Consider the following 23,659-nt stretch of genomic DNA (forward strand, 5'->3'; position numbering starts at 1 on the left):
CTGAAGGAAGGAGAGAAAGAAAAAATTCGTAGAGACACCCGTCTGCTTGTTACTGCGCCAACTTCACATCGTTTCTGACAAGGGTTTGAAATTGAATCAGAGTCGCAGGGCCCAGCAGCTTAAACGGATTAGGCAAAGTGTTAAAAGCAGGCTGCAGTGTGTAATCCAGTTATTAGATAGGAAGCTCAGCATAGGAACGTACAAAAAATGCTGCCGTGGCAGCATGTAGCCCGTCAAAACAAGTTTGTAGTGGGTTTTTTTAAGGAAAGTTGAAAAATATGAGTGGATGGAATCTGTCATGTACAAAATAGAATGACAGTGGCGAAGATCAAGGATAACTGTGTTGTTTTTGAAAGTTTCAGTGTTTCCATTGCAGGCATTGTTCGTTAATGCTCATGTTGATTGCATTGACTTGTTTTTCACAAAGCAATTTCAAGCAGAAAATTTGGCTCGATGTACATGTGTGTTTAACATGCATGACATTCTGTGAGGCCAAAATGCCTTCTTGTACATGTACATGTGCTTGCATAGAAAATTACTTTGTGGATAGACAAGTGTTACCATTGTCTTGTGGAGTTTGTGAACAAAAACTGATGGTGGTGTATAAATTGGCATACTGTGATCAATGTGAAACCACTTTCAATTCTGGTTTCCAGGTTTTGCACATTGTTTTTAACATTCTCTTAAAGGGATGTCGAGGTGAGAGTTTGTTCTCAATAACCAGTAATTTGGATGTGAATACTTTTACCTGTTTGAGTAGTGATTTCTTGTAAATGAACCTGACTTGAACTGAAAGTTAGAGTGATAAACCTGAGTGACTCTTTATCCCAAAATAAGAACCTTTGTTTTTATCCATCGACAACTGTCCAACAGTTCTGAAATTGCTGAAGCGTTTTGGAGGGTGTAGCAGGGCATGGTTAATGGGCGACATTGGAAATGTTCCATGGTGGTAGCAAGGTGTGATCGACAGTACTCACCTGTGTTAGTACCAGGGTGGTGTGCCTACAACAGGCCTGAAGTGTCACGAGTGCTGATCATGGGGTTGGCAGGTTCATTTTATGACCATAAATGTTTACTGTTGCTTTTACTGTTGCTTTCACGGATGCAGACTGCATAGGTCTTGGTCTTTCTTAGCACTATGGTCCCACTCAGCCAGGGTATGGTCCCCACTAGTGAGAAACCAAGGGTTGGTGCAATCACCCCCCCCCCACCATCGCAATATTATGTCATTGGGAATTGGTGGGGAGTAAAACTGTCATCACTGCCCTGGGTTGCTGCCTTTTTTGTGGTTTATTGGCCCTGGACTATAAAATGCACCAAATGACCCAGAGTGATGAAATGTCAACTCTCAGATCCTCCCTGGAAGAGGTTGGGGGTAGACTTAAACTGATCCTGATCATTGGGGCAGATTGCACTGCCCCTGATGTTGGGGAAGCCAAATGCATAGTTAGTTTTTATGCCTCTGTTGAGTGGTGTACGAACAGAGAGGTGAACAGGTTGATACTGGCCACAGTACTCTTGATTTCAAGTTTTGTTTTGTTTTGTTTACTCCTCTTCACTACTGTATCATCAACATTTAAGCGATTCCTGAAATGTGAAAGTAATTGATCCAGGACTGCAGGCCATGATATTATTAAGTATGATCTCTCACTGTTTTGGCCAGATTAAACTATAAAAATGAACCCAAAATGGTAGATTTTCAGAGTTTTAATCATTCAGGCTTTGTTACTTTTTAGTACTTTATACAAAAAACCAACTCCAACTAAAATACTTAATGATTCACCTGATCGAAGCCACCTTTGACAGAACTAATCTCTTGGTGGCTTTTAAAGCCCACAAATATTTTTTTTTTCAACTGTGTTAATTGTTACAAATATGTGCCCAGTGTTTTGTGGATTCTTCTTCATTATCGTCTAATCTCAACTGACTGTTCTCCTGACAAGAGCTAGCTTACTTAGTTTTACTCATTTGTAATCTAAAGAATACATGTACTTGTAGGTTTTCATTGGAAAACATTTTCTTCCGAGATTTTTGCGCAGTCCCCCAACAAGGTTCCCCTTTTAATCTAACCTGTCATTTTTGTACAGATTTTAGATGTCCTTTTTTGTTACAATGGACTGCACAGTTTTAATATCTCTGCCAAATAGCTGTGAGGCTGTTTATTGCCAAGTATTGCAATTCATATTCTCATTTTAGTCTGTCACTTTGCTCCAGTTTTGAGATTGGACATATCATTCATGGATGAAGTTGAACTTTTTTTTTTCTGTCCCCTTGTGTGTATTTGGCAGGATGCCCCTGCTTCAGTATCGTTAGGTCTTCGGATGGAAGAAATGATCTTCAACCTGGCCGACACACATCTCTTCTTCAATGATCTGGAGGTAAGCTTGGTGACTTCTTGAAATCTGTTTGATAAATGTAGAAACTCATGCCTCTGCGGGCAGTGAGTGATCTTTATACAAGAAATGTTGCCAAATTTGGTAATGTGACAGCCATTTTATCCCGACATCTTGATTTTTTACAGAGGTTCTCAGTGCTGCATTTTTTGTTTAGATTTGAAATGCGTTTGATCTGTGGTTGTCTAACCATGTGTTCATTCCTGTGTTTGGGTTAGGCCTATTTCATTTTCCCCTTTTTAAAAAAATACTTGGCTGGGTTCCAGCTTACATGTATAGGCCTTAAAATGCTAATTGATCCGGTCACGTCTTGACTCGGCAAATGAAATTCAGAAAAGCTACCTCCCCTATAGTCCTTTTTGAGACTTTTTCCTTTAAGTCAAAGCACCGACGATCCATCATGTCCCATGTTCCCCCCTTCAACATCTTACCTCCAAAGATCAGAATTAGGTGACCATGTTTCCGCTAGCCACACACATTATGATAACAAACCTCAGAAATAGTTTGCACGGAATTTCACGCCTCCAAACCTTTGGCTCCTTGATATTTTATAATTCTGACAAGTACATGTAGACTGAGGTCAGGAGTTTTGGAAGTTTCCAAGAAAGATCATCATTCATTTGATTGTCTGTCAGAAGAATAGTTATGATCAGGGTGTTTTTGATTTGAAATGCAAGATTAGAAACATACTACTCCCGAAGATCAAAGACAAGAGCCAACACTTTATTGATCTCTGTATAGCCTCTTACCACCATGTGGAAATGTCCAAAACAATGTTGAAGGCTTTTTTTTTTTACCAGCTAGAAGGATTTTGGATGTGGTCAAATCTCTTTCTTTGGCTTTTTGAAATCACCATTTTTTTCACTCATCACTGACATTGTGTCACCTTCTCTTCCAAACTTTTCCATAAAATTTGCAAGGATGGGGCATAATAGCCCTGTCAAATCAATGTGCTTTTTAATGGGAAAGGCTGCTTTTATACGGAACGACTGTGGGATTCCACAAAACAGCAGCTCCTCATGCAATCGCATAAAACAATAATGACTTCCTAACTGGTATCACTTAAGAACTTTATCGTCACTACATTTTTTGTCATCGCAGTTTTGGTTAATGCACCATTTTTCACAGTCAGCCACACGTAGGTCTCATTCATGCTGAAAGTGGCCTTGTCTGTATCGGTCGTGCCTTCCTTGTATTTGAAACACAAGCTGGTGTAATCAATACGGAAAGATAACCGATTTGAAATTAAGGTGGTTAAGACTGAGCCCATACGTCAAGGAAAGTTATGTCCCGGGCAAGCGTTGTAAAAGACATGCGATATGCGCCATATTTACATAGAAATTAGAATCAATTTATAATCTGCCGAAAATCGCGTCAGATCTGTCAATCGAGGGGGCGAGATATGCAGAATTATTAGAAACTACCGAACGGAGAGGAGGATGAAAAGTGAAGGAGAGGAAAAGAAAAGGTTGAACAGGAAAGCTGCACGTGGGACGCGCGCTGCGTTTAAGCGGTGAGGAGTTTGGCGGCGAGAAATCTCACGCAAGCGGAATCAGAAAATCAATTTGGCTACGTGTAAAGTAAGATGGGCGGCTGTCCCGTGGCAGTTTGCCAGATACCGAGCCACGTTGGGGCAGGCAGGACGCTCGGTTACCGGGGATTGCAAATTGGAGTCATCCCAAGAGAGAGAAAGAAAAAAGAGAGGGAAAAAAACAGGTGATGCACAAGACTTGTGAAACCAGGCCATTCGGCAGGTAGGGCCAGCTGGAGAATCTTGCCCCAGCGTTGCAGATCGGAATATATAGACCAGCGCAATTGATAGCTGTTTTTATGTGGACCTTTTGTCTTGGCATGGGAATTGAGATATTGGACCATTTCATATCGCAGATAATCATTTGGCCAGCTCTTGGGGTGTTCGGCATTCAGAAATATATAGATTTGAAATAATTCTGGGGTTGATGTTTTGCTGATATACGTATGCGCACTTTCTGACAAAAGAAATCGTCAGTAGTAATTCAAGGATTGTGTGGGAGATTGTAGAAAAATGATTGGAAAACATTGCTAGACTTGAATGCAGCAGTGGGTTTGTTACCAGTGTCAGAACATTTGTTCATGGTTTCGCAGGACTCATTAATTTCATGCTTTTGGTATGGGCCCCCCTACTACTGTTTGGAAAATGTTTAGGAAAATAGAAGCATCTCTAAAACATGGCCATGTTGCGTTGTGTTGTCATGGGTGACATCATGTTACATCAACAGTGGTGGTGACATATATGTAGTCCCAGGCAGTAATCAAGCGACATGAGCAAAAGGATCGAAGTAGTCATTTTGCTCAGAAAATCGGGCCAAATTTAACGAAAAGTAGGCTTCACGATGTGGGAAAACAGTCCGAACTGGGGCTGGTCATTGCCCTGGCGCAGGCAAAGCAACGGCTGCCTCAGCCAAAGTATGCTACCCCACGCATGGACAACTATCTAAGATATCTTTACGGAAGCCGAAAATCAATTGTTCACCTAACCCATGGGCCAGCATCGAGGATTGATCGAAGATCACGCAGAGGAAACAGCCGGGGAAAGACGGAGACCAAAAAAAAAAAAAAACGGTGTTGGGGGAACAGCATCGCTGGCTCATCACAGGTACTACGCAGTGCAACTTAGTGCCCGAGGCATGCTGGTAGGCTTCAGCCAATAGGAGTGCTTAGAGTCTCCCTGTAGGAAAAAAACAGAGAGGGACACTGAAATGAACACCCTGCAGAAAAGGGGGTTCATGGTTTTTGTTCCCTTCGTATTTCTCCATGGCTTTTGGTAATTCCAAGCAAGGACAAGAGAAGGAAAAATTCTGGCTGTTCCTTTTTTTTTATTTTGGTGGGTATCCCCCTACCTGATTGATCTGTCCATGCCTAAAGGCATCACCAGTCAAATCAGTTTTGCCGGGGAATGAATTACGGCTAGTTAGCAAAGCCCTAATGTGTTTAGAGCCAGGAGTGAGGCGAATTATTTTAGCCCCGGGATAATTTCATTGTGTTGGAAATGGTTTATTTTGCAAGAGCCTCCGCCACTAGACAAGGGACAGTGTTTGCTTTAGAGGGGCCCAGTTATCAGGGTCTTGTTAGTTTCTGTTTATTTTACATTGGCTTTTACCCCCTTCCCCTATCCCCCCCCCACAGATTTTGTTCCAAGATCACCAGGAAGATTAGTCAAACTCAACTTTTGGTGATGAAACATGGAGAAAAACATTCAAGAAACCGTTCTCATTGAATAGTTAGAATCAAACAAAACAGTTGCTGGAGTGACTATTGAAACTAACAATGACATCTCATAGGATAGGATAATTGTGTTAAAAGCAGCAAAAGGAAAGCACAAATGACCAGTCTGAGTGTTACATTATGTAAATTTGAATCAGAACCTGATAAAAACTGATAAAGCATAATGATTAGTGTCAGACTTGAATTGTAACTGTATTTGTACGGAGTTGTATGGCTGGTGATAACTGTAAGTAACAGTTGAACTGGCTTTTTTGAGGGGTCAACTCGTCAGGACTGTCAAAGTCAGCCGAACTTCTCTTTAGCTTCACTTCATTACGGTGGGGCAGCGAGATCAGATCCGCCTCCATTTGTTGGTGGATCTCATTTTCCTAATGTGTTTTCCTGGGAGTGTGTAGAGAGTCTTTGCGTGTATGTGTGGCTCTGGTGTTCTCTCTGGCTTCCCGTCCCATCCATTTGTCAGAAGAATTTCCTTCTCTTCTCTTCTTTTTCTCTCTGCCATTCCTTCCCCCCCCCGCCCGGATGGGTAAGAATTAGGGCAATTGCTGTGCGCTCCCCGCGGTACGGGGGCCATTTTTGTCGGGGGCCCTGTCAGCAAAATGAAATATGCATCCCTTGGAGAGGTCCATCGCCGACGCTGCGGCGTTGTTGTATCTACTCCCCTCCCTGGCAAAGCATCTCATAATTTGGAGATTTGGAGCCGTCTGTTTACGCCAGCTGATCGAAAAGGAAAAAAAAAGAACGAGCCTCTCCCGTCCTGTGGTCTATTTTCAAGGAGTCTTCTTCCCTCCCAGCAATTTTTTTTTCCAGGCTCAGCTTGCCGCGGGGCTCTCCCAATCTGTTCATCTTCGACAAACCCCTTGAGCATAAGACCGGTTTACCGCTCGGGCCCCGCCAAGCATTCTAACCCGGCCCAAGCCATGCTACATCGGTGAAAGCCAAGCCTATTTTCTCTGTTCCTTGTCCTCACGTCATTTTCTAGATGAAAGAAAAACAGCCCGGGGCTCCTACTCGCCCAAGCAGCCCTTATTATTTTATATTTTGTCTGGCGATGGTTCATACTATTTCCCTACCTCCATCTCCGTCTCCCTCTCTGTCTATTACTTCACTTTTTTTCCCCCTTCTTTCCTGTCCTCAAGCTTGCCATCATATTTTATGGAGATCTTGAAAATGAGTTGCCAGCGGCAAGCAGCTGTAGAGGTTGTTCACTAATAGAAAAATGCTCGCTGGCCATTTTTTTTTTCTTCAGCTCGGTTCAACCCTTCCCCCCCCCTTTAATAAAAGAAAGAAAGCTGGAGGAATGTTGTCAGTTACCCGGCCGGCCGCAGCCAAATTCGGTCACGTCATAGATTGATTAGTATTGGTGTGTTGATTTGGTCCCGGAGGCGATAATCGGCAGTCTGCAATCAATTCTTGTCGAGGTGGCTCGCCAGTCCGACAACCCCCCTCTCCCCAGCACTATTGTCAGGAGGGTGGGTTGGAAGCAGTCCATTCATTCCCCAATAGCTGAATAGTTAGTCTGTGGCCGCCCAACCTATGTTATCACAACTGTGGATGGTACCGGGACTCAGTTAGTCAAGCTTCCAGTTTTCCCCGAAGCAGACCTTTAGAAATCTGAACTTGATGCCTTTAGTTATAATAATAAATAATAAATGTTTCTAGAGTTCTAGAGGCATCTGTCTGTTTTTGAATGAGTGAAAATCAGTCTGCTGTCTTACAATTTCTAGTTATTCAGGGGTGTTTCTGCTTTTTGAAGTTTACCGTGATCACTTTTTGCCTTTCTTATACTTTTCACGGATTGAGTAATCTTTTTTTATTTTGACAAGTGTTTAGGGAGAAAGTAATAGGCTGTTCAAAAATTGGAATTCATATGAACATTTACCTGTTGGCTAAGTCCAGAAATTAGGGGTCCAAAAGTGACATTTTCTTGTCCCTGTTACATCTGACCTTTCTTATTTGACATGGAATTATCACTGGAATTGATTTCAAAGTATTTGTATTTGTTTGGCAGGTAATTTACATGAATTCATCACTCTTGGATATTAGAATTTTTTTCTGAACTTACAAACATATGTCAGATGTGACAGGACACGAAATAAAAAATGGACCCCTAATTTCTTCAATTACTCTGTGAACTTTGAGCCTAGTACACAGACTCCTGTAAAACACTGATCACAACATTCTGCATAAGAAAGGATACTTGCCTGTTTACAAAATTCTTACATTTTCCAGGTTTTTCTAATCTCAGCCCCATTTAAGATTTGCATGAATCATACAAAAGGATTGTGATTGTTATGCAAATACACAGATGTACACTTCAGGGAGGTTTATGTTAATGAGATGTAAATTCGCAGTACTTAATAGCTGCATAAAGGTCCAGAAGCTCCATCTGGGTTTCAAGAGGGGCCCAGGAATGTCCCCCTTTTTGTGGCAAGCAAGGCCCTCGCCTGGGGGAAAGACAGTTTAACCTTGGGGGTGCCACAATAGCCTGGTTGTCAGGCAGACCCACCTTCACCCAACCCCTGCACTGACCACACTGTCTGCCCTCTCCAATCAACCAGACTAACCTGTTTACTGTGAAAACAAATGATGCCATGGCCTCAGGGTCAGGTAACAGACCAGCCTCTTGCTTGGTTTTTAAAGAAAAAGTTTACCCTCCTTTCCCTTTGGAACCTTTAGGGAATCCAAGGTTATGCTTTAACCTCAAGAGGACTTGCAACCCTGGATTTCAATATCCAGTGCACTATTTTTTCTTCTGAGACTGAACTGCTGTTGTCATCCACAAGTTATGACACCATTTTTAAATCAGTGCCACTCTCAAAAAAGGTTCTCAAACTGTAGAAGGAAGGTGTCAAAAACATTATTCCATTTACTGGAGATGTTTGTGCATATAAATGCCCATTCAGGGACAGAAATGTTAATTTAACAAAATCTTTTTATTCTAGGAAACTTCATGGGAAGGATCCAGGTCTCTGCATGTTCATGCATAGCAAATTTCAGGAATGTTTGTCTTTAGACAGACAGACAGACACAAAGAGGTTTTAGCATTGAGCATGTCCCCCCCCTCACCTTTCGTGTTATTTTGTGAGAATTTCGAGAAAAAAAAAACAGCTCTCCCATACAGGCCATTTTCAAAAACCTTCAAAAATTTCTCAGTCATGATATACAGTAAAACTGTTTCAAACTGATTTGAATCTTGGACAAGCGGCAGTGGCTTGCGACCTTGTCATTCAGACTGCAATTGGAACGTTGGTCAGGGGCACTTTCTTGATCTCTGATCGCAGATAAGATTTCAAATACTTTCTTTGGTTTCAGTTCAGATAGGAAATCTGACTCGAGTCAATGCCAGATAACAATGTTGCAACTCAATCGATAAGTTGAGGTATTTTACAAGGTATGCTACCCCTTTTGAGATCAACTGATTTCCTTGTTACGTTTTCCTTTTACAAAGGCCTCTTGACAATTCCCCCCCCCCCACTTTTTTGTTTAAGTGGGATACCACATTTATTGTCCTTGTCAGCTCACAACTTGAGGATTATTGCAACATTTGTCTCCATTTTCGTTGTTCTGCTTCAGGAGTGCGATCAAGTCCACATAGACGATGTGGCATCAGACGACAATGGCCAAGACCTCAGGTAAGAATACTAGGAGATCACCATAGCAACTGGCTCTAGAAACGATGGAGATTCAGATTGTTTGTCAACATTGTATTTCACAATTAAGTAATTTATCATGATTTCAGAATAAGTCTCTTCTTGCATTATATAGTATTTTCAATCATGCTTTAAACCTCAAAAAGTCGGATAAATTGTCTGTGAATATGTGCTCTGAAGGATTGTGAAACAATGATCAGAGAATAAAATGCCCTGCTGAGTGGGGTGTCTTGCCTAACTCTCAGTGCCTACTGAAGAAAAACTCAAATCTGCCTAACTGTTACAAAGATGCTGTATTGGTCAGCATATTTGCCTAACTCTGCTGCCCTAAATCACCAGTCAAAGATTAGCCAATCACCTCGCACTGCCCTCTGGCGATAAACCAATCAGCTTTATTTCCTACCATCTCCCGTGGACCCTCTCCTTTCCTCCTTCCCCCCTGGAGCCACTTTGCTTCATTTCGCTGGCTTCCCCTCATTTATTTTCCTGGAGAAATTGATCCCATTTTCTGCTCGGTTGGCTGCGAAAACAAATTTCCAAGCAGGGAAAGCCAATCCGCATTGGAGACCAGTATTGCAATATTGATGTCAAAAGTTGTAGCGTTTACCAGTGACTGACACCAAGCCATCGGTGCCTAGGGGAAGGAGCGGATTAGTTATGCATTCAATCACCATTTACAACACCCGCATGAAAGAATCTTTTTGCATGGCGACAGATTTCAAACATCGGATCAATCGGCATATTATGCACCTGATAAAAAAACTAAAAATTAGTAGCATTGGTCTCAGTGGTTGAGAAAACAATCGTGGCTATTTCATATATGGCAGGTTATTCAGATTAATTGTAACTCTTATTTGTACGGCAGAAAGGCATGAAAATCTGTGCACAAAAGAGGTTTTTATTCACCCAAGTGAGGAGAAACAGACAAACCCAAACAAAACAAAACAAAAATGACCTTTAATATTTATTGTGACTATTAAGTTTCAATCTCCTAGTCTTGTTCTGGAGCAGAGATGTTTGTGTAGTGTCTTTGGCGAGTGTTACTGTCCTGTTCCCCCCCCATCCCACTTTTTTTTTTCTCTCCGTTTGCTGCACCTCCGCCCACACTGTCAGTCCGTACCTTCAGGCAAACAAGTCTGTTGCATATTTGTATCATATTCTTGGCTGCCTAGAAAGGCTCAGGTTTTTTCTTTTCTCCTTTTTTTTCCCATAAGTGTATTGTATTGTTTTTTTGCTTTTTTTCCCCCTACGCTCCAAAAACCTGTGACATGTGTCTCACAGCCCTCCCTTGACCTAGCCCTACCTAGCTCGGGGCACAGTCCTGTCAGATTTGTGCAGATCATTAGCCTGTTCTGCATCTGTCAAGAAAGTAACAAGCAGCCCCCGGTCTGTGCAAGAATTCTGAAAATGAAATAGCAAACAAGGCATCAACCTTCTACTGCTGTTCCTGTGAAATAAGCGTTTTGATTGTGCCCTCTCCAACTTTTGACAAGTACACGCTCATGGACATTGCGTTAAAAATTGTCGATCCTTTATGATATGAAAGCCTGTAAGATGGACATAGCAATAACATGGGTTCGATGACAGTTTGCAGTAACATCTTTTGGGGTGACTTGGGCTCTGAAAAAAAAAGGCGTATTTGACATTTTGGATAGTATGCATTCTCTACTAAGTTGGAATCTCCTGATGACTGTTAGAGCATGCTTTCTGAAACATTGAGTCCTCTCTGTTCTTTCAGAACCACACTGATGAGAATTTGACCCGGTGTTACCACAAACTTTCATCTTAATATTGTACATGTACAGATTGTGTTCAGTAAGAATTGGCTAGTGTTTGACATGACATCTCGGTGCACGAGTTTTGTAAGCAAGCCCACCTGAAAAATTGTTACATGATACACCGCAATCCGCATGGATTATTCATCTCTGCTTTGGGGCCGGCCCCAAGGAATAGGAACAGCTAGCGTCTCGTGTTGCCCACGAACTGACAAGACAACCTCCACAGCCTTTTGTTTTGACAGGATGTTGTGGGATTTATCCACCTGTTTCTTTTAGCCAACCATTGTTGCTGATATTTAAATAACAATTGGCTTCACCTGCCCTTTGGCTGTGTTACAAGGAGATATCCCACTAACACTCTTTTGGTATTATTGATATTTTGGGGGGGTCGAAACAATTTTTATAGAATTGATAATTCTGAAATTATGCTACTCACCTTCTAATTAAATAGTTGCACACATGTGTAGATGTTATAACTAGGAATTTCCACTTTTAAGTACCTATTTGCGTCTTGTGGATATGGTGGGAGTGGTTTCTGTAAAATTCACTCTAAGCAAGACTTCCTTAGGTTGAAATAACTCCCTGTCTCTTGTATGGATCCCAGTGATGAAGTTTCCTCTTCTTTGGCAGTAACTACAACTTCCAAACGGACGGGTTCCATGCGGCAGCGACAAGCGCCAACCTGTGTCTCGCCACGGGGGTGCGCGGCGGGGTGGACTGGATGCGCAAACTGGCCTACCGGTATCGCAGAATAAAGGAGATCTACAGCGCCTACAAGAACAATGTTGGAGGTAAGAATGAAAAAGCTGTGGATTTCATCTTTGGCAAGATCACAATCAGAAATCTTTTGCGGAAGTATCCTTGTGACAAAACTGCCGTTATTAGTATTTTTAAGGCAACACGTACAGTGCGTTGTCCCTAAGTACTACCCTGTCAAAGATCCCCTGCCCTGCTTTCTTAATTACACCCTTCCTCATCCCCAGTTCATGACCTCAGAGTCAACCGTGTTCTGTTTTGAAACTTTTGGGGGACAGATGAAAGTGTTATATATGATGTGTGATTCTGATGTCTTGATTTTTTTTTCAAGTGTCTATTTTATCTTATTCCCTCTTCAACTTCCCACAGTTTACCTCTTTCTGTCCCCGAATGTGTGTGTCACCCTCTCTTTGTCAGTCTTCCCCACCCCTCCTCTCCGTAACCGTTGTTCTCATCATGGCTGACACCGTTGCATCTCTCTCTTGTGTCTTGACCCATAGACTTGGTGTCCCTTTTGCCAGCAGGTTTGCTGGGCCCGCAAAAACGGGAGCAGTGGCTGCAGCTGAGAGCGGAGATCGAAGCCATGACCGACTCATGGCTGACCATCGCGCTCAAGTCACTCTCCATCATCAATTCAAGGTAAACATGGCAAGGCATCCTTTGATTCAAAATCAGTCCTCAGTGCAGGACCATCACCATATGCTGTCAAGAGCAGTTGCTGCAGAAATCTCTTCAGGATAACCCTAAGGTCAAGACACATTTACCTAATCATCATTTTTTTAGCCTTGGAAGAGGAATAATCAGTGGTCTGTCTTGAAGGTTTGGTAACCATGGCAGTGCATCATTTGTCAGTTCTTGTTTTTTTTTATAGATTCACTCAGAACCCAAAGATACATTCAAGAGCAATTGATGTAGTGTACCACTGCTTTTTCTGCTTCATTTTTTTCCGGCAGAAATCCTATGGAAAATCATGTAACTACAGAAATGCTGCCCTAATTATATCTTTTACAGTCTAGGTAGAAATGGAATAATGACTGGTCTTGAAAGTTTGGTAACCGAGGAAACATATCCTCAATAACCTTTATTTCTCCGTTGTGAAAGTATATAGGTCAAGGTTGGAAATCTAATCAACCTAGAATTGAAGTTAATCGCATGTCACCTGCAGAACTTTTTCCTTCTTTGAGTTCTGGGATAACTTGTTTGCCCATCAAGGCCACATTCATTTTTTGGTTGGGAAAATGCAGCCAACCACCCGGCAACAAGGCAGAGAGTAAATTTTAACTTCAAAGATATTAGCAGCTAACTACCAAGATTTTGCTCTACCCAACGACTGGTGAAATTTTTCTCCATAAACCTGGTTTCAGAAAAGTAGGTGACAGATTTGAGCTATACTATTGAATAGGTCGTAATCACATTTTTATCTGTTTATACTCTCCGCTTTCAACAGATCAAATTGTGTTAACGTGTTAGTCACAACCACCCAGCTTGTACCAGCCGTAGCGAAGGTTCTTCTCTACGGTCTTGGTGGTGTTTTCAACATAGAGAATGTCTACAGTGCCACACGGGTTGGAAAAGAGAGCTGCTTTGAGCGCATTGTGGCGCGCTTCGGTCGCAAAATCACTTACGTTGCAATCGGTGATGCCAAAGACGAGGAACAGGCTGCTAAGCAGGTTGGTAATGCTCAGGGTTATTTTTTATTTTGTTGTTGGTTTAGACCAACCTGTTGTGTCAAAACTGTCATTAAATTGACCATTCAAAATGATTCTTGAGGGAAGAGGGTTTCACATCAATGGCTTAGCTGGGCAGGTGTAGAAAGCTTCATTTTGGAGAAAGAGAAGTTTCAAAGGTTGGGTTTTATTTCAATGATCACTGTGACATTCTGCTGAAATGAGCTGTCAAACCTAAGCATATCAGAAGAACCAGACTTTTCCAAAGATAAAACTACAGTTTATCTTTTCAGATTATCTTTAGTTGTCTGTGTGATCACTAGGTTGGGTGGGCAGAGTGAAAGGGGATAGAAGAAAGAGCTGTTTTAAACTCTAGACCCGAAGGTTCGGATCAGCCTCGGCCAGATTTGTTTCTTGGAGATGGATGGTTTTTACAGTGTCACATTGCTCCCAGGCGCAGGCACTGAATAAGGTAGACCATGACCGATGACGTCTGTCCAATGTTTGGGTTACCAGTGAAATGTAATTAGCGTCATTTAATGAGTGCCCCCTCGCTTGTCCTACCTAAAGCGGTACCCAGACTCTCCCAACTCACCCCCCCCCTTTTCGAATATTTATGGAGGAAACTTATCTTGTCCTAGTCCACAGCATTGCCCAGGGCTATGACGCTAGCGCCAGGCTGTTAATGTGATTGTCACACACCCTAATTGCAATCACTCACAGGTCAATAGGTTGCTAATTAAATCTACCCCTCCATCAAATTTGGCCCGCTCTTTGATGAACTTCTTTACCGAGCCTGGCTTTGACACCCTGCGGCACTCTGGCAATAAAAAGCCCCAAGTGGAAATACAGACTTTTATTACAGCTAATTTTTCCAATGTATTCCAGGGATGGAAGTCTTTTTAGGTCGTTTGGTTTTTTTGAAAGTTTTCGGGGAGCATTCGTCTTCCCCACGGGAGTGAAAACAGCAAAAATTCTGTGAGCAAAACACTGAAGATCACCCACTCCAAAGTTAACATCAGTTAGAGGCTTATCTTGAATCTCAGCTTATATAGATGCATGTGATGCCGAATTTCTAACTTGTGATCCAACCTAGAACAACTCACCAAAGCCACTTTTGAGTTTAGACCTTAAAAGTATCTTACAAATTCTGAGGAATCCATAACCTTTTTGTTACAAATTCTGAGGAATCCATAACCTTTTTGTTACAAATTCTTAGGAATCCATAACCTTTTTGCAACAAATTCTGAGGAATCCATAACCTTTTTCTTACAAATTCTTAGGAATCCATAACCTTTTTCTTACAAATTCTTAGGAATCCATAACCTTTTTCTTACAAATTCTTAGGAATCCATAACCTTTTTCTTACAAATTCTTAGGAATCCATAACCTTTTTCTTACAAATTCTTAGGAATCCATAACCTTTCTCTTCCTTAGTTCTTGTACCATCTATTCTTATGAGGATACCAAACCAAGGGATATATCAAAACAGGGAGTCCAGTATACTCTTGTTCACATTACACAGAGTCACTTAAACTAATGGCCCAAGGTCTCATTTTGTGGGATCCAGTCACATTTTGGCAAACATTCTTTGGCAAAAGTGATATGTTTTGTAACTTGAATCCGGCGTGAGTATCACAAACTTAATTTGCATTTTTCAAAAATCTGCCATTAATGATCTGATGATTGATGATAATTACACAATTGTCATTGGCAGAAAAGTTGGCTTTTCTTCCTATCAAGACAAATAGATCATAACAATTCAACAAAACATGGTCCATGATAATACTGGCAAACAACCAGAGGTGCATTTTCAGACATTAGTTACAGATGTTGGGAGAGGAAAGATATTTTAAGTCTTCATCGAATTTTGAAACTCTGAATGCAGTACTTGTGAAAGTGGCTTTTGTTTGAAGTTGTTACTTTAGGAAGGTGGTCTGTCTTTAGTGGGTCTCTAGCAAGCTTTTTTCCACCGTTGTTCTTTGCCCTGAAGACTGTTGCCAATATCTCCTCAGAATTTAACTTATTGACCGCTTGATTTCCCCCTAAGCCTTCGGCAAACAAATGACCCAGCCATCAGAAACCAAAAAACAAGTGATAGGCCAAGTAACAACAGGCCACTCATTAGGCAAATCGCCTGAAAAGGTTGGGGCAGCCAACTTTCGGGGAGGTGTTGCTTTCCCACCGCTGCGGGGGAAAATCATTGAGGTTTGACCACGGGGCTTGCCAGCCAATAAAGTCAGAGAGATAAGGTTTAACTGGCTGTGGGCAAACAAATCACTGGCTAGAGAATGCGTTCCGATTCTCGAGGAATGAATTATGGTCACTGAAAAGTTAGGAAGCAATCCATTTGTGAGCTAGGAAAAAGCCAGGCCAGGTTTGTCTAACAGTGTAGAAGTATAATGGATGTGATATACAGAAATTTCATTGAGTTACAAAATTTGCAACACCATTCCAATTTGAAACCAAGTAGTGACGTACATTTGTGCGCCAAACGGGTACAGCAGGAGTAGTGAAATTCAGGACAAGCACATTCCAGAGCAAAAATAGTTGGGGGACTTGGGGGAGAGTTAAACCACTTTGGGTTGTTACATAAGGAGTCTGGGAACCACATGCAAATGAAAATCATTACGTTTTTGGACTTGTCAAGAAGTCCCTGTCATATGTTTGGGATGAAGACAGAACCCAGGCTTTTTTATACGTCAGATATGTAGTTATTTTTTTCCTACATTTAAAGGTGTTTTGTATGCTAGAGCAACAGTAATAGAAACTATTTTTGTCAAAGTTAATTTTTTTTCTCTCTGCCCACCTTCAAATTCATCAATCTGTGTTATTAAGACCAAAAGAGAGGGAATTGGCAAACAGAAACCGCTGGGGCGGAGGCAAATTGTGGGGCTGCAGCCCAGATAAGGGATCCCAAGGGAGCCTAGTGTTATCTGGAGTAACCTGGGGGTAAAATGAAGACAATCCGTGGTTTGGCCCAGCAGGCATGGGAAGGGAACACCGGGCTGGTCTCGGGAGACGCAAACAGGCACGTTCTCGTCAAACAACCAGGGCCCAGGCGTGCCGTGGGGGGGGATGTGCAGGGAACTGGACTTGCCAAGCTGTCTCTTAATGATGGGAAAGATTTTTTGGGGGGGAGGAGGAAAGGACCGAAAATAGCAAATGAAACATTTGTCAGCTCCTCAAAGAGTCCTCACGTCCACTTTACCCCCTGTCAATACCAAGTGGATGTTGTTAACTTTCATTGTATTGTGTCAAAATTGCCTTGAAGTTTTTGTAAATTAAAATCGACCTGTCGAAAAACCACAAAAGGTTCACAATATGACCCAAAATTGTGACTGTTAATGTTTTGTGCATTTAAGATGTAATTTGGGGTTGAAAGGTAACGAGGGCATTAATTTAATTAAGGGTTCCTGTTATGTTGCATCAAATAATATTGAACTGTGAAGAAAACAGGTACAGTGAAATTGTAGATGTGAATAAGATTTAGAGGGGAAGGCGAGATAAGACTTTCTTACACCAAAGGAAGGGTACTGAGCTTATGCTGTGACAAATTCGGTCAATTTGTAAAATCTACACTACAGGTTGAATTCTTGTTTGTCACTTTCGATGTGAGCAATGTCAGCCACATTGGGGCCCCTGTACAGTTACATGCATGGACCCTTCCAAGTTTACCATTTCCAACCCAGATCCCTTTTTTTGCCTATAATGGAACCTTAAGCTTGCTGTGCATGTATGTGTGTCCCAGTATGACTAATCCAAAATTCACAGGGAGTGTGTTTTTCCAAAGTTCCAGACTATATCTTCCGTTGTGAATCAGTTGCATGGATCTTTGCTGCGTAATACATAAAGTTTAGGACTTATACAGAATGGCAAATTGGTATAGTCTATGTTCTTACTAAGCAGGTACATTCGTATCTTAGCAGCTCAGTTTTACAACTTTTTCTTGACTTCTGGGGGTTAGAGGCTGCCCGGTTTGATTCATTTGCCCTAGGTTTTTTCCTGTGCAAAACAGTTCCTGTGTTGAAGTTGAGTCCTTTCACAAGTCCTTCCATAAGTCCGTCTGAAGTTCAGTCACAAGTCCTTTCACAAGACCAGTCACAAGTGACAGGGTGAACAGTGACAAAGGAATGCATTTGATACAACACCTTTGTCATTTGGATAGCTTGTGAATTTGCTGCATTCTGGATGAGTTGTAACAGACATGCAAAGGGAGTTCACGATAACACTTTCTAGTTCCAAATGATTCTTTTTCATTTTTCTCCTCTACCAATGCAGATGGATTTCCCATTCTGGCGAGTTTCCAGCCACTCCGACCTTGCGGCGTTACACCACGCGCTCGATCTCGGCTACCTCTGAGAAGACTTCATCTGAAGACTTTTTAAAACCCACTACACGTGCCATCCATCTCAAAACGGAACATGGTGCTAGAACAATAACTGTGGCACTTGACAAGAACCTCAGTAACTCCAAAATTTAAGAAGAAAAATAACAGTGTGATGTATCCACGTATCAGTGCGTTGTCTTAAAAAAGCGCACTTCTAAAACTCATTGAAAAAAGAAGAGTTACAACCTGTGGAACGGTACTGCATTTCAAAGTGCTGGGGATCTCAGCGGCACTTGGTATCATCCAGTGCAACTCCCTCATGGTTCTAGAACTGGCGGACAGTTCGTCGTTCCTGAGTCGTTCTAGGTGTGAGATATGGTGTACAGAATTTGATGTCAACCGACTTCTCCATGAGTCGCAGAGTTTTGAGTTTTCGTCTTTTTGAGTGTGTCCACTGTGTTGAAAAAAATGTGCTCAAGAAATTTTCTTTGTTGTATCGATCTTGTCTTCATTTCGTGAGATGACCTCTTCTTCGCCAAGGGCAGAGCTTGATAAGTTGCCAACCAATGCCAGTAGTCATCGATCCTACATGCTACCTACAGTCAATATTGCCAAGATCAACGGTTTCAGGAAAAAAACCCAAACGTCCCAGTATCAGTCACCAACCTTTGGGAATCAGTGCCACGATTGGATTTGAGCCCCAAATGCTACAAGTCACTGCAACCACCATCTTTGCCACAACACCAGTGTCACTCAGCAAGGGCCAGAGTTTGAAAACAGTGGACTGTACATCTTTTTTAAAAAATTAAAAAGAAAAAAAGCTGCGTTTATCTCTCACTGAATCTCTGCAGAAATTGACAGTCAACAGTTTTATGAGCTGATTTATTGGTCATCCTGAGCGTCTGTGAGCCAACTCTTCACCAGGAATGGAATCTTGGTCCCTTTCCTTAGCTTCATTTGTCCACCTTGTATCTCCTGCATGACTAGCATATTGGAACAGGAACTGAGGCACCTCGGACAGCCTTCGAACCTGAGACCTCCAATTTGCTATTGGCTTCTCTGGGTGTTTCCAACTCATCTGTGCTTTACCTCCACACATCAGCGTCACATCTCCAAAAGTGACGTGGAAACTTGCTCCAAACTTGATCCCATTAAACGGTACTTTCCTCAGTAAACGACAAGACTTATACACTACACTCTGGCTGGTTTGTAAGCATATCAATCCAATCTGAGGTCTGGGCAATTTCACAAAGTTTAGTACTTGTTATCGCTCCCTTCCACATCATCACTCCCAGCATCTGCTCACTATGAACAAATTGGACTTGCTGTGCCAAAAAAATGGAAGGAGAAAGTGACATGGATGGCCAGAAACCCACGGTGTAAACTTTCATTGAGTATACGGCAGAGCTCAATATCTCATTCTGTTTCAGAGATATGAGATATTTTCAAATTAAGTTTCGTCACCATTGAGACCACAGGTTTGAGAAAGTTGAGTCTAATACAGACTTATGCTTGGAGGACAACCTCCCCTTAATGTTTCCTAGCAACCAACATGTTTTGTTCAAGCTTAAAACCTGATATTTCAGTGATCAAAGATTTCTGACCCAAAAAAAAACAGAAATAAAACTTGAAGTTCACCCTCTCAACTCTAGGCGGAGCATTGCAGAGAAAAGCACAGTGCATCTTTTAATCACCTTTTCTTGGAGTGGGTCACAGATATAAAGAGTTTGCCAAGTATTAAGCTAGAATTCATCAAGGATTGGACATCGAATATTTATGTTCTTTAAATGTTAATAAGCAAACACCAAAGACAGTTGCTTTTCGTTTTCTTATGTCATATGCGTACATGTTTGAATGTAAAGCCCTATACTAATTTAGAAAACACACCATGGAATCCTTTTTTTATCACTGTCATAAGCACCCCAGTCATGTTGGCAATAACCTACGTTGGAACAATTTCGGTGCTGTATTTCATCTGGATAGCAACTTTTCTTTTTTTTAAGGATTATTACGTAACTGCGATTTCATATTTATTTTGATTTGTGCATGATTTTCAACCTCTCCACGTTGTACATAAATGCACTCTTGCATGCAGTTTATACATTGTTTTTTGAGGGGGTGCAAATCTGTACCATACTCTTTATTTGAAAGAATTTTCAGTTTTTACCTAGCCCAGATGTTAAATAAAAGTCTCCCTGAAAACCGTAGTCTTTTAAATTTATACAGGAGAGAGGAATGTATGAACAAATAATGTCCTGAAGTATGATAAACTAATTCAGACTTGTGAATAAGAAATAAAGACTCAAATTTTTGTCTCTTTTCCTAAGACATTTGCAAAATGGTCAAGCCAGAGTATTGACAAGATTGGAAACTTTAATTAGTCCTGTGAGGTATATAAATGAAAATGAATATTTTGGGGACAGGTTCGGTATTTATTGTCTAACAGTGTTTTTTTTCCCCTGTTACATATTTTCTGCATTTATTATAGACTAGTTCATTCTGGCCACTTTTGGCAGATAGTTTTGTTTTCAGTGGTATTTTATTTCTACATTGGTCCGAGAACAAAAAAGAGAGGCTGGTCCTCAATTGAATTGATTGGTAAATGTCATGGACTACCTCACAAAGGAACTGTTCTGATTGGTTGTTGCTGTTCATATGTAAATGAGGACCATAAAAGAATCACTGTGATTGGCATATATCAACTACCAATTCTTCTCATGGTGAAATAATGAACCAGTTTTAATCCATCACTAATTGCAATGTCAGGCACTCTAATTTCTACGATGTAAAATATATCCAACCTTTACCAAGTTCATTAAATCCACAAGGTATCTTATTCTCTATATTTTTTTTTATTCTAGTATGACTCATTTATTGTAAGGAACACCATAATCTCCTCGACTTCTTGTTTTAAAGTTTGAATGATTGAAAATGACAACTTGAATGAATGTGTAACTGCGACGTTCCTTGAAATGGTATACTTTAAGGAGTTTGTAGAAACGTGAGAGGAACGACATCAGTCATTCAGAAATCCAGAAATTTGCGGAAAGTGTCACTTTGTAATGACATAGCTCTGCTGCTCTGCAGTGCTGTGGTCTGGATATTGGATAGTGCTGTATTGCTGCAAACGGCAGAATAGCTGGCAAATTATCTAGTGTTACCCTCAGCAGGTAGTTCAACCCAAGCAAAGTCTCTGGTTCCTGGTGAGGGAATTCGGATCATTAGTTCTCTGAAACTGTTTGGAAAGTTGTATTGAAGCAAAATGGCTGATTTTTAGAGAGTATTTATGTTATTAGCGCATGTAAAATAATTTTGTTATTTATTCGGTCCAATTTTATTTACTTTCTGTGTCGGAAAAATTTCCAGGTTTTTGCTTTATGTAAGTTTTTTTTTCACCATGTGACTATCCAAGGAGAAACAAATCCATTGTCATCATCATCAATAGACACAGGCATTATTTGCAGTTTGTAATCAGTAGGGATCATGGTAGTTGCTGCCAGCACAGCTTTCACTGCTTTCACTGGTATCACACCCCGACCATCTTCACATTCTGTCCACCCAGCCCATCTTTGGTCAGAATGCACCAAACCCTCCAGATACCCATGTTTTTATGTCTCTTTAAGTAACGTCAGCTTGCCTCATGAGCTGAGAAAACAAGTCCAGGGTTTGGGATGTCTTTCCTTACAGACTGGAGTGGACATTATCTGGATTAGCCAAGCTAGTTACAGGACCATCTGCAGTTTAGCGTGTGGGCTGTTTGGTCAACCAAGGTTCTGTTCAGTTATCTTCAAAGGCAAACTGGATTGATAAACATCTGGGTTAGTTAAGCCAGTTACAGGAGGATCTGGTGTTTAACCTTTTACCTTTTGGGTCAACCAAAGCTTTTATCTTTTTAGTCAGGAGAGTTCAAACTGAACTGGATTGATTAACATCTGGGTTAGTTAAGCCAGTTACAGGAGGATCTGGTGTTTAACCTTTTACCTTTTGGGTCAACCAAAGCTTTTATCTTTTCAGTCAGGAGAATTCAAACTGAACTGGATTGATTAACATCTGGGTTAGTTAAGCCAGTTACAGGAGGATCTGGTGTTTAACCTTTTACCTTTTGGGTCAACCAAAGCTTTTATCTTTTCAGTCAGGAGAATTCAAACTGAACTGGATTGATTAACATCTGGGTTAGTTAAGCCAGTTACAGGAGGATCTGGTGTTTAAACTGTGAACTGTGTGATTAATCAAGGCACAAGTATTTTTATGCAAAAAATTCTTGGAAGTACCTTAAGAATCTAACATGCAGACCCTCAGGTCATATTTGAGATGTTTTTTCTTTCCCTTGAGAAAAAAAAGAACTAATTACTTCAGCCAGGCTCTGTCTGATTCAGTTGCTACAGCGTCCTTGTTTAGTGTGTAAACCTCGGTTTGGTGTAGTCTGCGTGACCTTTGACCCTAGGCTTTTGCGGAAGACTGTATAAAATAGTACTGACAGTTGTTAATGAAGACTTCATCTTCTGTTCTTGCCAATTATGTTGTGTAGTTGTACAGAAACAATTATTTCTGCCATTCCGTTTTAGTGTTTGGTACCGTTGGGCAAATTGAGTTTGCTGTAGTCAGACTTGGTGTATTTGTTCATTTTGTGCAGTGAATTGTTTGATCATTCTTTGTTTTTTGGTAAAGGCTTTGTTTAAGAAAAATAACTAAAACCCAGTTGTGGATTGTGTTTATATATATTCTTTATCATCAGAGGGATTTTACATTGAATCTTTGTCTGGATTGTGTGAAAAATTGTGATATTGTAAAAATAAAATGGAGATAGGTGAAATCTCCAAACTTGTATCTTTATATAGTATGTGTGCTCGGGCACGACATAGATATGAAACTCACTGAAAAGGGTTTTATTTAAATTTCTGTGAGTAATGGGGTGCACTCATGTTAAACGTTTTTGAAGGACTTGAGTTAATACTCATACTCAGAATGAGTGTTTTTTGGGGGTGGGAGAAAAACAGGATTTTGCCTCAAAATGAGTGCAGGTGTATTGCCCGATTCAAGCCAGTCACACTACAAATTGGGATGGTTTTTGAAGTGCTGAAAGTTTTTTGATGACAAGAGTTTTGATGACTTCCGCTGTGACAAATGTAAGAAATGTCAACAGCATTTCGCTTGCGTAATTTTAATTTTGTTTTTAATAACGAACCACTAAAGACTTTGGTGTCACTTAAATCCAATTCGGTTTAATAACACTGGACTCAAGTCAACTGAATTTTCCCCAACAAAAGTTGAACGAGGGTTTTGGTTCATGAAAGAATCTCTTAAATATGGCATTATGTCCACGCAACAAACAAAATTGTTACTTGTGCTGGCTTGTTCACAGAAATTCAAACTTCCAACGGGTGTGCTGATCAATTATGACAAAACAGTAATCTCATTTCATGCATAAATGGTGAATTCTTGTAGCAAAAACTCAAGGACAGTTCCTAAATCTGATCAGTTTCTGTGTCCAATTACCACCTGCATTCATTTTGTTGGCAACACCTTCTTGTCTTGATTTTTTTTTTTTCAAACAAATGGTTGTACAGTTTTAAGCTATTTAATTTTTTTTCTCGTCTTTGAAGCCAGAATGGACCCACTGATTACTGAGGCCATTTCACTACTGGCTGGTTGTAGAAGAGTTTAACCTTTTATAAGAATAAATTATCAGCGAATGAGGAAAGAGAACTGATAAAACAGGAGTCTGTCTTGTTTAATTATTTTTGCCTGTTTTGCTGAGGTAAGGACAGTAGTTTACATCCATTTTTTTTCCTCTGTATTCAAAAGATTAAATGTGTTTTCC

General features: G+C 40.9%; 1 protein-coding gene across 4 annotated transcripts in view; it reads left to right on the forward strand.

Moving 5' to 3' along the window:
* Window positions 1-23,553, forward strand: part of LOC110978722 (protein phosphatase EYA1-like) — a 136,450-nt gene extending 112,897 nt beyond the window's left edge. For 2 of the 4 annotated variants that reach the window (XM_087148465.1, XM_087148466.1), the window contains 6 exons: window positions 2,289-2,378; window positions 9,231-9,289; window positions 11,716-11,876; window positions 12,366-12,480; window positions 13,289-13,511; window positions 17,790-23,553. In XM_087148465.1, the coding sequence (XP_087004591.1) occupies window positions 2,289-2,378; window positions 9,231-9,289; window positions 11,716-11,876; window positions 12,366-12,480; window positions 13,289-13,511; window positions 17,790-17,870 (729 nt within the window). In that variant the 3' untranslated portion in view covers window positions 17,871-23,553. Of the gene's footprint in view, window positions 1-2,288; window positions 2,379-9,230; window positions 9,290-11,715; window positions 11,877-12,341; window positions 12,481-13,288; window positions 13,512-17,789 lie in introns of all 4 variants that reach the window. The other 2 variants (XM_087148464.1, XM_087148463.1) reach the window with 2 other exon arrangements.
* Window positions 23,554-23,659: the final 106 nt, after the last annotated feature.

The sequence above is a fragment of the Acanthaster planci genome, linkage group LG18, assembly GCF_054643075.1.
Source record: "Acanthaster planci isolate LZ-2023a linkage group LG18, COTS_SCS, whole genome shotgun sequence".
Lineage (NCBI taxonomy): Eukaryota > Metazoa > Echinodermata > Asteroidea > Valvatida > Acanthasteridae > Acanthaster > Acanthaster planci.